Here is an 11,709-nt window from a genome sequence, read left to right on the forward strand (position 1 = left end):
AATTGGGTTAAGCATATATTTTACTATCATATAACTATAATGGACATGGGTTTGTCCTATTATAAAGTATCCAAACTAAAATTAATTGGTTATGAAGATGTGTGTTATTTGCCAAATCCTCATATAAAGGTATATCATAAACATGTTACTTGTTTATAAGTGAAGACACATCTATTTTATGGAGATCAATAAAAACATATCATAACATCAATATTATCAAATCATGCCGAACTTTTAACATTTCACGGGACAAGTAGATAATATGTTTGGTTAAGGTCCTTGATTCAACACATACACAAGAATTATGGTTTATCTTTTAAAACAATGGTTGCAATAATTATTTATAAAGATAATACTACATATATTGCTTAGTTGAAATATGAGTATATTAACGAAGACCGAATAAAATATATTTCAAAAAAAAATTTCACTCATGATCTTCAAAAGAGTGGTGATATAAACATTCAAGAGATTCATTTGTGTGATAATTTAAAAAATCTTTTCACAAAATCACTTCCAAGTAAAACTTTTGAGCAACTAATACTTTGTTGCCTCCGACATATCTAGTTTACGGAGAGAAATAATTATATTATGTAATTTTTCACAAAAGGGTATTGTAATTTTTTTCTTCATTAAAATTTTTTTTTGCTAAATTTTTCCTAATAATGTTTTAATGAGACATTATCTTCGATGGACATCAAGAGTAGTACTTGCAATAACTTTCCGTCAATTCAAAGCTTTTTTTTATTTATTTAATTGTTATGTGATGAAGAAAAATATAATTTTACTTTTTTTATAAAAAAAAATTGGTTACTTTTTTAAAAAAGTAAAATTTTTCTTTTAAAATAAAAATTTTTTGTTTTATCACCACCGGTATATTCCGGTTGAAAAAATAAAAAAACATTTAAAAGATATTAAATGTTAATAATTGTAGTTGTTGAATTTTAACTTTATATAACTTATAAGCTATACAAAAATGGGTGAGATTCAACTCAACCTTTAAACATTTAACTTTGTCACTTTCTACCGGATTAACATCATCAAATTAATGACTCATCTTCCAATATTTCTAGCATAAAATGCTCTCATATTCACATAAATGTTATTCATGCAATCAATTGATTGAAATCATCACATAATATGGCACTCAACCTTGTTTCTCTTCTATGGCTCTTTACTCTAACTTTTAGTACTACTACATTGGCCTTGAAAACTTTCTCAGAAGATATTTCTCCAAATATTTCTTCCAATATTTCTGATGTTAGTTCATTGAATCGAAGTAGTTTTCCAACAGACTTCATCTTTGGAACATCAACCTCTGCATATCAGGCATATACATCATTATTCTTTACTCTAAATCTCCTAGTTACACATCATAAAATATTTTACTTTATTATATTTTCATTAGGATATAATGAACAATTTTAATCAAATATAAACCCTTAATCTACTAGTCACATTTTGAAGCAACTTTCTACAACATACACAAGTTAATCATTCTTATATATCAATACAGTATGAAGGTGGTGCAAAGGAAGGTGGCAAGGGAACAAATATATGGGACACCTTCACTAAAAAATATCCAGGTAACGTAGTTATGCAATCCTTGATCTAAGGGTGTTCATAAGTATGTATTAGTTAACTATTTCTTCATAAAAAATAATATTTTTTGTCTAAGTAACTCGAATTATTGTTGTTTTTAATTGGTCCATATAAAAAGATTTATTTTACATCAGTCATTCTTATTTTATTTAAATTAGTCTTTATAATATTTTAAGGGTTTAATGAATATGCATTGACAGTGTAAAATTGTTTTACACTATCATCCAATAGAAAACCAGAAACCTACCATGTTATTAAGAAAAAATTAAAATAAAAGATTGAAGTAATTGGATGTAAAATTGATTTACTATGCCATCCAATAGAAAATGAGAAACCTACCATGTTATTAAGAAAAAATTAAAATAAAAAAAAAAAAAACTAATTAGATACATAGTTGTGATTGGTTACTCTCAGTGCTTCACCCATTTTCTCATATTTTAATCTCTCCAATATTCTTTTTAACCACACTTTTTCAATCAAGTCTCTATCATATAACATTTATTGCCCACAAATTAAATATTACAAGGAATAAAACAAATATATTATAAAGATTAAAACAAAACTAGAAAAACTAAAATGGAACAGCAAAATTTATAGACCAGGACTATGTTATATCAGATTAGAAATTATGTAAATGTGTGACTTACATGCATTCATTTGTGATTGATATACAGAAAAAATCATCGACAAAAACACCGGAGAAGTCTCTATTGATGGGTATCATCGGTACAAGGTTTGATTCATATCATAGAATAGGGAATATTAAAACTAAACTTGACAAATTGAATTTATTATATATTATAATCAACAGTTAAATGGTTATTTTTTACTAATTTTAAAGATTGAGTTAGAACTTATAAACTAACAAGAATTTCTTTGACCAGCTAAATGAGAGCTACTTATGCCTGTTTTTTTCAATTTAAAAAAAAAATATAGTATTATATATTTTTGTTTACATATTAAAAATTATAAAACAAATTTTAAATAAAAATGTTGATTTAAATATGTTTCTTATAAAATATATATTAGATTTTTTTTTTAGAAAAACTTCATTTTTATATTACAGGAAGATGTTGGGATCATGAAGTATATGAATTTAGATGCATATAGATTATCCATCTCATGGTCTAGAATACTACCAAGTAAGTTTATGATCAGTTCCTATCATTAACTTAAGTAATGCATATATCAAGTTATTTATTGCATTCATAATGAAAAAATTATTTACAGATGGAAGAATAAGTGGAGGTATAAATCAGGAAGGAATCAGATACTACAACAACTTAATCAATGAGCTATTAGCTAATGGTCATAATCTTAACTTTTTATTTTCTTGTAAATCTTGAAATTTTCATTTTCTAATTTCTCAAGACATTTTTGCAATCATAGTTGATAAAAAAAATTAGTTTTTCAGGTATAGAAGTATTTGTAACCCTTTTCCATTGGGATCTACCACAAGCTTTGGAAGATGAGTATGGAGGTTTCTTAAGTCCTCTCATAGTGTAAGTAACAACTTTTTATGTACTATATGCTATACATTCTGTTTCTCACTAAACCATATACTAAAACTGTCTATTTATGTCACACCACTGCTACTAAAGTGTGATTATACTTTTCTGTTATGAACTTTTAGATTTGATTTTCGGGATTACGCGGAGCTTTGTTTCAAGGAATTTGGAGATAGAGTGAAACATTGGATTACTATAAATGAACCATCGACTTACACAACAGCTGGATATGCTATAGGGATGTTTCCACCTGGTCGGTGTTCTGATTGGCAAAATCTCAACTGCACCGGCGGCGATTCAGGGACAGAGCCCTATTTAGTTGCACATCACCTACTCCTTGCTCATGCAGCAGCTGTTCAAGTGTACAGGACAAAATATCAGGTTCATTTTAACTTTAAGTGATGATAACTTTGAAGCTATAAACTGTATCAAACTCATGTTTAAAGACAACTAATTAGATATCGAGTATGATACTAATATAACTTCGAAATCAGGTTTTAAAATGTAGTTGAGGTCGAACCGTGCAAGTAATACTTGAGTTTGATCTTGTTAGGACAAGAGCAGACTAAGTATTTCTATCCGGTAAAAAACTAACTCATTCGTTGCTTAGTTGTTTGATGCCACCACAAGCTTTTTTAGGAGTAATATCTTTCACATCAACTACAGGAATTCTAATTTGCAGGAAGACTAACCTTTACTGCCTCATGCCATAGTTATTATAAGATACCTTTTCAAACAACTTGCACTTCTTTTCCTAAGTGTCAAAAGTTACCTTTCTTCTTTTTATTAAACTCTGCATAGTTTGCTGTCTCATCCCAAGTAGGAAACTCATATGAAAAATGTTCCGTTTTATGACACTTGAAGCATTAGTCAAACTTGAAGGAGAAGATGCACATGTGATTAGGTAAACGAATTTATAGGGATTGTTAACTTCCTTCATATGTCCTCTGTGCTGGGTGTCTGCTGCAACGAGAACGACGGTGATCCCTATTCACGGCTTATTGACAAACCGTTAACAGTTTCACTTAATTCTTCCATCTGCGTTGCGCTTCAGCCTTTTGCACTTCCAGTTGTTGTCTTGTCGCAAGTAGTTTACCTCATTACGTGTGGCTCTGTAATCCTCATATGCTCATTCAAGAAATTCTAATAATCTCTCTTAAACAGTCCAGGACTTAGAGAGCCTAAAATCTCCCAAACCACACCCAAATTAACAAAACCAATGACAATAAAATGCCACTCTTATTCTACTTAAACACAAGTAAACTAACCACACCTAAAATAGGCCTAATTGCTTGGGTCTTTGGAGCATGTCTCAAATACACCTTTTTAATAGGAGGTCTACTAACAGTGTCTTTAAACAAGTTCTTACAAAAAATTTATATGCTTGAATACTAAATTGCTAAATTGCTAGGGTCTAAACTCTAAACTAATGCAGGTACAGTTGTTACTTAAAAGCCAAAGCACATATCAAAGGGGTTCGATTGGAATAGCCTTACAGTCTTACTGGTTTGTGCCATTTTCAAATAGCAAATCCGATGAAAGAGCTGCAGAACGATCAATTGACTTCATGTTTGGATGGTCAGTAGCTCATTGCACACTCGCCCTATATATGAAATTATGAAGATACCATCACTTGATTATATTAAGAAGAAGAAAAAACAAATGGAGCATGATTTTCTAAAGAAATCTTCAGTTTTCATTCATCTCTCATAAATTATGAAGCAATTTTTTAGTAAGCTATTGTAAGTGTGCACAAGCACACACACGCATAGCTGATAGCACCATTTAAGAGCTTAATGAATTCAACTCAAATCACAATTGTAGGTTTATGACACCATTGACAACAGGAGACTATCCACAACATATGCGATCCTTGGTTGGACAACGATTGCCAAAATTCTCTGAAGAGCAAGCCAGGCTACTTAGGGATTCTTTTGATTTTATTGGATTAAACTACTATACATCTAGATATGCTGTCAATGTACCTCATTCAAACAAAACTATACCTTGTTATCTCACAGATTCTCTTGCCAATGATACCGGTAAACACACATTATTTATTCATCACTTAATTCATATTTAACTTTAACTTGTATATGTTGAATTTGACAATGGCCTACCTTATATTTTTTGTGATGGAAGTTGAGCGTAACGGAGTACCCATAGGTCCAAAGGTACGTACAAGTGTGACTACATCAAATGAAGTTTTACCTATTTGAAAAACTAAAAGTATGAAACTTCCATTTATGATTATATATATTTGTAGGGTGGTTCAGATTGGTTTTATATTTATCCAAATGGATTTAAGAAACTATTGGTCTACATCAAGGAAAAGTACAACAATCCTTTGATTTACGTAACCGAAAATGGTACAACAATCTTTTAGTCTGGTATGTATGTGTTAGTACATGTACGAGAAATCTGGCCTCACACACTTGACATGACTTGCAGGTATAGATGAGAATAATAATCCAACACTGTCATTAGATGAAGCACTTAAGGATATTCACAGAATAAAATATCTTCGTGACCATCTGTCATATCTCAAATCAGCAATTAGGTAATCCTTGTTTTTATACATAAACACCTTTTGTCTATTTGTTTCAATACAAAGATTACTTATTCCTATTTTTCAATTTTTTGTGAGTATATTTAAGGATGGGCGTAAATGTAAAAGGATATTTTGCGTGGTCGTTATTGGACAACTTTGAATGGACTGAAGGGTACACAGTGAGGTTTGGAATGAACTTTGTGGATTACAAGAATAACTTGAAAAGATATCAAAAGCTCTCAGCACAATGGTTCAAGAGTTTTCTTGCGAGAGCTTAGACTTTCTAATATATATGTCTCTCTTCGTTATGATAAATAATTCAATGAGATTCATAAAATAAATATGTTCATGTAGATACATTTGATTGTTCTTTCTCAAAAGAAATTATGTGATTCATTATATTATCAATTTTGTGTATATTTATTTACTCTTTTCTCTTAATTGTTTCAACAATCACCATGACCTCATTGACATTCAGATGTTATAAGAAATTCTGCATCTAAAATGCAAGTAATTTCATCCCTCTGGTTAGGATAAACACGTAATAGATTACGAGGATCAGAAAAAAATACCTCTTTTAAAAAGTTGAGATCTAGTTCATAATCTATCCTGAAAAAGCCTCCAAGAGAATATTCTTCATTGTTTCAAAAGTCTACCACATCAAATAAGTTTCGAATATCTATTAGAAAGTCCTCATCCCGTCTAAACATCATTCTCCTCTGCAGCCATGAACAACTCCAAACGCCATCATTTTGTAGCATACAATCTCAGTCACAACTCACAATCCATTGATCCTGCAAAAAAGAGTCTATTAATGTTAATTTACCTCCCAAAGATAGTGTCTCTTGTTCCATGAAAACAACTTAAAACCCCTAAAAAAGCTATAAAACACTCAAAAACGCATCAATTTTTTTGCATATTAACCATGAAAGACGAGTGAAACTTATCTATAACAACACCTTCTTCATCCATGATGCAAATTTTTTTTTGATAATTTTGTACATACTACCTATTAACGAGATTGATTAGTATTCTTCAGAATTATAGCAAAAGATAATTCTGCAACTACTTTAGGTAAATCAATACTTGCAAATAAAAATAACTCAAGCAAATAAAATTATGGACCTGTAATTTGAAAAGGAAGATAAGCCAGACGAGGAAGGTGCTTGCGATTCTCATTGATGCTGATTAGGGTTTGTGATTCTCGACCCTCATAACTACAAAAGCAATATTTTGTTGATTAGAGTCTAATTATGATATTTTGTTGATTAGAGTCTAATTATGATTAGTTACATTTGTAACCATCAATCCGTTGTAGTCTAGTTGGTCAGGATACTCGGCTCTCACCCGAGAGACCCGGGTTCAAGTCCCGGCAACGGAATTCTTTTTTTCTCGTACAGTTTTCTTTTTCTGGTAAATCCAACGATTCATGTTAAGTAGTCACGGAAGGAGTAATATGGTTTACACTTCACCAATTACTTTAATCTTTGAATTTATTTATCTCCACATTTATATGAACTTTAAACAATTTTTTTTCAATCTTCAACTTTGATTATGTTTTGCTTACTTATTTATTGAATAAAGGGTTAAATGGCTTCCACCCCCCGTAATAGTAGCGAGATTTGGTTTTCCCCCCTATTAAAAAAAAAATTTGTCCTGGCCCCTTAACAAACAAAGATTCCAAAATGAAAAACCTTATGGAGCCAGATTCTCTCAATTTAGCATACGTGGACAGAATGTTCATGTTGATGTGGCATGGGGTGACACGCTGGCACTTTGCATTTTATAATTAGGGCCAATTGCAAATCCCCCCTTAGAAAGTTAGGGTTTTCCATTCTGAAAAAATTGCAATGGGGAAGAAGAAGCGTGCTTCTAAGAAGGTGCCGCCACTGTCAAAGCCGTCGGAGAAGTTGTCAAAGACGAAGCTAGGGAGGAAAACAAAGAAGGAGAAGGATGCAGAGAAGCAAACATAAGATGGAACATCCGTTCACATTGTTCAGGTATGTTTAGTTAGGTTATGGTACCTCCCCTGATGATTAGGTTTAAAGACTTGGTTTTTAATGTGTTTTCATATGATTTCAGTCAAATGATATGTTCAATGCTGTATTCCAATATGGTGGTGAGTTTGTGTTTCTGAACAACGGTGATACGATTTACAGAGGGGGTGTGTCGTCGTTAGTTTCTGAACTCCGTTTAGAAGAGTTTACAATGGATAGTGTACATAGGTTGGTGATGGGTTGGGGGTACCGCGAAGGGACTTATAGAATCTGGACTCTAATTCGTGAAGTATGTGAAGATTATTTTCAACTTAAAAAGGATGACGATTGTTATGACTTTGCTGCATATAGTTGTGTTAATCGAATAGATGGAGAACTTTTCATAGAGCATGATGTTGATTATTCTGTAGCATCAGTCACGTCGCCTAGGTGTGTCAATGAGGTTGTTGAGATGGAAGGAAGTGATGAAGATGATGTTGAAGGTTTAGGTGACAGTGAAGATGAGAGGGCCACTGCAATTCTTGATGGTTTTGAAGGGATTGATATAGGTTTACCTATGAAGGATACTACAAAAGGTTTTGAAGATATTAGTGAGCCTAAAGAGAAAAAGTGTGAGGAGGATGAGTATATTAGTGATGAGTTGGAAAGTTCAGATCCAGATTTGTCAGATAGTGAGAAGGGTAAAGTCAAAAAGTTTGAAAAGTTTAGAATGGACCATTTAAATAAGGATTTTAAATTTCAGTGGGGCATGCAATTCAACTCCCTAGATGAATTTAGATATGCCATACGTGAATGGTCAGTATTAAATGGGAGAGAAATAACTTTTACCAAAAATGAAAGTGATAGGGTAAGGGTAGTGTGCAGGGCCAAATGTGGGTTTTTAATGCTTTGCTCCAAAGTGGGCCATAAGAGGACTTTTGCTATAAAAACCATAGTAGACAAATACACATGTGCTAGGGTTTTAGACAACAGATATGCAAATTCAAGGTGGGTTGCTAAGGCGGTTTTGAAGAAGATGCAAAGCTCACAGGATGTTAGAATCACTGATATTATACAAGATCTGAGGCAAAATTACTCTGTAGGTATAACTGTGTGTAGGGCTTGGAAAGCAAAACTCATAGCCAAGAAGATGTTGGAGGGAGATGCAGACAGGCAGTATGCAATATTGAGGAGGTATGCTGCAGAATTGCATAGAGCCAACATCGGGAACACATTGTCAATAATTGTTGAAAGGCCAAATCCAACCATCCCACCAAGATTTGGTTCTTTTTATTTCTGCTTTGAAGGATGTAAAAAAGGATTTCTAAATGGTTGCAGGCCTTTTGTTGGTGTGGATGGCTGCCACTTGAAAACCAAGTATGGGGGTCAGTTACTAATTGCTATAGGGAGGGACCCTAATGATCAGTATTTTCCAGTTGCTTTTGGGGTGGTTGAGACTGAAACAAAAGAAAGCTGGAAATGGTTTTTGGAACTGTTGATGAATGATGTGGGCCATAGTAGCAGATTTGTCTTTATATCAGACCAACAAAAGGTATGTTTTAATGATTTAAGTTACATCTACTTGTTGCATTGTTTGATGAATGGTTTATGTGTGGCTAATGGTTGTAAAATTTCAGGGTCTTGTTGCAGTGTTTGAAGAGATGTTTGAAAGGATTGAGCACAGAGTTTGCTTAAGGCATTTATATGCTAATTTCAAAAAAAAAATTGGAGGAGGTGCCCTAATTAGAGATCTCATGATGGAAGCTGCAAAATCCACATACTACCAAGGTTGGCCTCAGAAGATGAATGAGTTAAAGTTGGTAGATCCTAATGCCTGGAGCTGGTTAATGGGTGTTCCTCCAAAGGCCTGGTGTAAGCATGCCTTCTCCTTTTATCCTAAGTGTGATGTTCTGATGAACAATATTTCTGAATCTTTTAATGCTACCATTTTAAGTGTTAGAGACAAGCCTATTTTGACAATGTGCGAGTGGATTAGGAAGTATTTGATGAATATGTGTTCTGCCTCATCCCTAAAGCTGAAAAAATGGCCTCATAAAGTAATGCCAATTCCTAGGAAAAGACTTGATAAAAAGGTCATGCTTAGTGGACATTGGCTGCCCACCTGGGCAATGGATGAGACTTTTGAGGTGAATCATTCCTATAATGGTCAGAAGTTTATAGTTGACATTTCTAAGAGATCTTGTAGTTGTAATTTCTGGGAGCTGGTTGGTATCCCATGTAGACATGCTATTGCTGCTCTAGGTTTTAGACAACAAAATCCAGAAGATTTTGTAGATCATTGTTACCACAGGGACAAGTATGCCATATGCTATAGTTTTGCTATAAGCCCAATTAATGGTGAAGAAATGTGGCCTGAAGTACAGTCTGAGCCAATAATGCCCCCTATGTACAAGAGAGGTCCTGGCAGGCCAAAAAAGTTAAGGATCGGAGAGTGTGGTGAAGATGGTGCAAGGAGGAGGAGATTTCCAGGTGTATCCTATAGGTGTACTACATGTGACAAATTTGGTCACAATGCTCAAACTTGCAAAAGCACAACTCAAGATCCCAATGCACTTAAGAGAAAGGTATGTCTACTATACTTAACATGTATGTTGAAATAACAAATCCAAATATGTATATTGAGTTAACAATTTCTGTTTTTGTCTGATGAAGAGGAAAGTGAAAGTGAAAGTTCAAACTGGTACATCTGAGGTTCAGACTCAAGGGCAATCTGAAGTTCAGACTGAAGGGCAAGCTGAAGGACAGGTTGAAGGGCAAGCTGAAGGACAGGTTGAAGGGCAGGCTGAAGGGCAGGTTGAAGGGCAGGCTGAAGGGCAGGTACAGGCTGAACCACAAACTGAACATGTACAAGACACTGCAGATAATGGCTCAACACAAGTCAACACTGATTTTTTTGGAGACATCACTGATGAACTGCTATCAAGCCTTCCAGAGATTAACTCTACCCAATGTTCTTCTGTGAATGGCAATGCACAAAGGAAAGGTAAGGCAAAGATGTCACCTAAGAAGCATATCAAAAGGAGGACAAGTGAGAGACAGAAATTGTTCTGGTTTAAGAAACCAATCATAGGGCCAGGTGCTAATCCAGATCAGCCAATGACTATAACTGATGAAGACAACAATGATGATGACTCAAAGCGTGGAAAGAAGAAATTAAAGAAGAAGTGTTAAGTTTTTAGATGCTGATATGTCCTAGTTATGTAATTAGCTAGTGAACATTTGTTTTTTACTTATGTTTTGTGTTGGTACAATGGTTATGTTTTATGTTGGTACAATGATTAAGTTTTTTGGATGTACTGAATTATGAATTTGGTTGATGTTGGAACAATGGTTATTTTGATATGTAAGACCTGTTAAACTAAATCTTGTTAACAAATTTATGTTATTTTGGAACAATGGAACAATGATTATGTCTCCTATGTTATACTGAAATATGGCAGACACATTTTAAACAAAACTTTTCACCAAAATATAAGACCTTTTATCATTGATTGAGCAAACACATCAGTACACATCATTAAAAATCATTACAAATCATTACACATAATTTGGAACAACATACATTACATTACATATAAGTGTACAGTACACCCATTACAATCCAAGACATAACCAACATCACTTTCAGTTGGGAAATTCTTCTCTTCAAATGAGCCTGCTTCACCTTGGATTTTTCCAGCATTGCTTCTACTAACTCATTCTTCATTTTTGCCAACTCACAATGTTTGCATACTTGTTTTGAAGGTGTGATTTCATCATCCCAAACAAAAAGGTCACAACTATTGTCCATCTACAACGACAATACAATACGATTACGACTTAAATAACAAAAAAATTCTTCTCTCTAGCTTACGACTTAAACCCAGCAAATACAATACATACGATTTATACATTACGACTTACCCCTGCATTTCGGCACTTCCAGAATTTCCGGTTGCGATTTTTGACGGTGTTAGCTACCCACATCTTCATAGGACGACTACATCCACATGTGGGAACATTCGAATGGTAGGAGTTGCAGCTAACGGCACTTTTGCTAGAAGACATTTGG

At 33.5% G+C, this 11,709-nt stretch overlaps 1 protein-coding gene, 1 long non-coding RNA gene and 1 other non-coding gene across 8 annotated transcripts; 2 read left to right on the forward strand and 1 right to left on the reverse strand.

Annotated features, from left to right (window-relative positions):
- Positions 1 to 1,040: 1,040 nt before the first annotated feature.
- On the reverse strand, positions 1,041 to 7,107 carry LOC131620752 (uncharacterized). 6 transcript variants are annotated; one of them, XR_009289268.1, is made up of 5 exons: positions 6,955 to 7,107; positions 6,787 to 6,878; positions 6,234 to 6,455; positions 3,327 to 4,713; positions 1,041 to 1,318 (listed from the first exon to the last, which is right to left on the reverse strand). It is a non-coding gene; the product is annotated as an uncharacterized LOC131620752 (long non-coding RNA). The 6 variants fall into 6 exon arrangements; XR_009289271.1 differs by lacking the exon at positions 1,041 to 1,318 and adding an exon at positions 6,621 to 6,670 and having other exon boundaries at positions 2,175 to 4,713; XR_009289273.1 differs by lacking the exon at positions 1,041 to 1,318 and having other exon boundaries at positions 2,175 to 3,462; positions 3,803 to 4,713; positions 6,955 to 7,106.
- Positions 1,141 to 6,062, forward strand: LOC131620751 (beta-glucosidase 12-like). The gene is made up of 13 exons (XM_058891913.1): positions 1,141 to 1,329; positions 1,517 to 1,586; positions 2,277 to 2,335; positions 2,669 to 2,744; positions 2,833 to 2,910; positions 3,017 to 3,104; positions 3,236 to 3,491; positions 4,546 to 4,688; positions 4,935 to 5,152; positions 5,253 to 5,284; positions 5,377 to 5,479; positions 5,562 to 5,670; positions 5,768 to 6,062. Exons 1-13 carry the CDS (start codon positions 1,141 to 1,143, stop codon positions 5,937 to 5,939), a joined length of 1,593 nt encoding a protein of 530 aa, XP_058747896.1. The 3' UTR covers positions 5,940 to 6,062.
- TRNAE-CUC (transfer RNA glutamic acid (anticodon CUC)) lies at positions 6,970 to 7,042 on the forward strand. The gene has a single exon. It is a non-coding gene; the product is annotated as a tRNA-Glu (tRNA).
- Positions 7,108 to 11,709: the final 4,602 nt, after the last annotated feature.

This window comes from Vicia villosa, linkage group LG7 (assembly GCF_029867415.1).
Source record: "Vicia villosa cultivar HV-30 ecotype Madison, WI linkage group LG7, Vvil1.0, whole genome shotgun sequence".
Classification (NCBI taxonomy): Eukaryota; Viridiplantae; Streptophyta; class Magnoliopsida; order Fabales; family Fabaceae; genus Vicia; species Vicia villosa.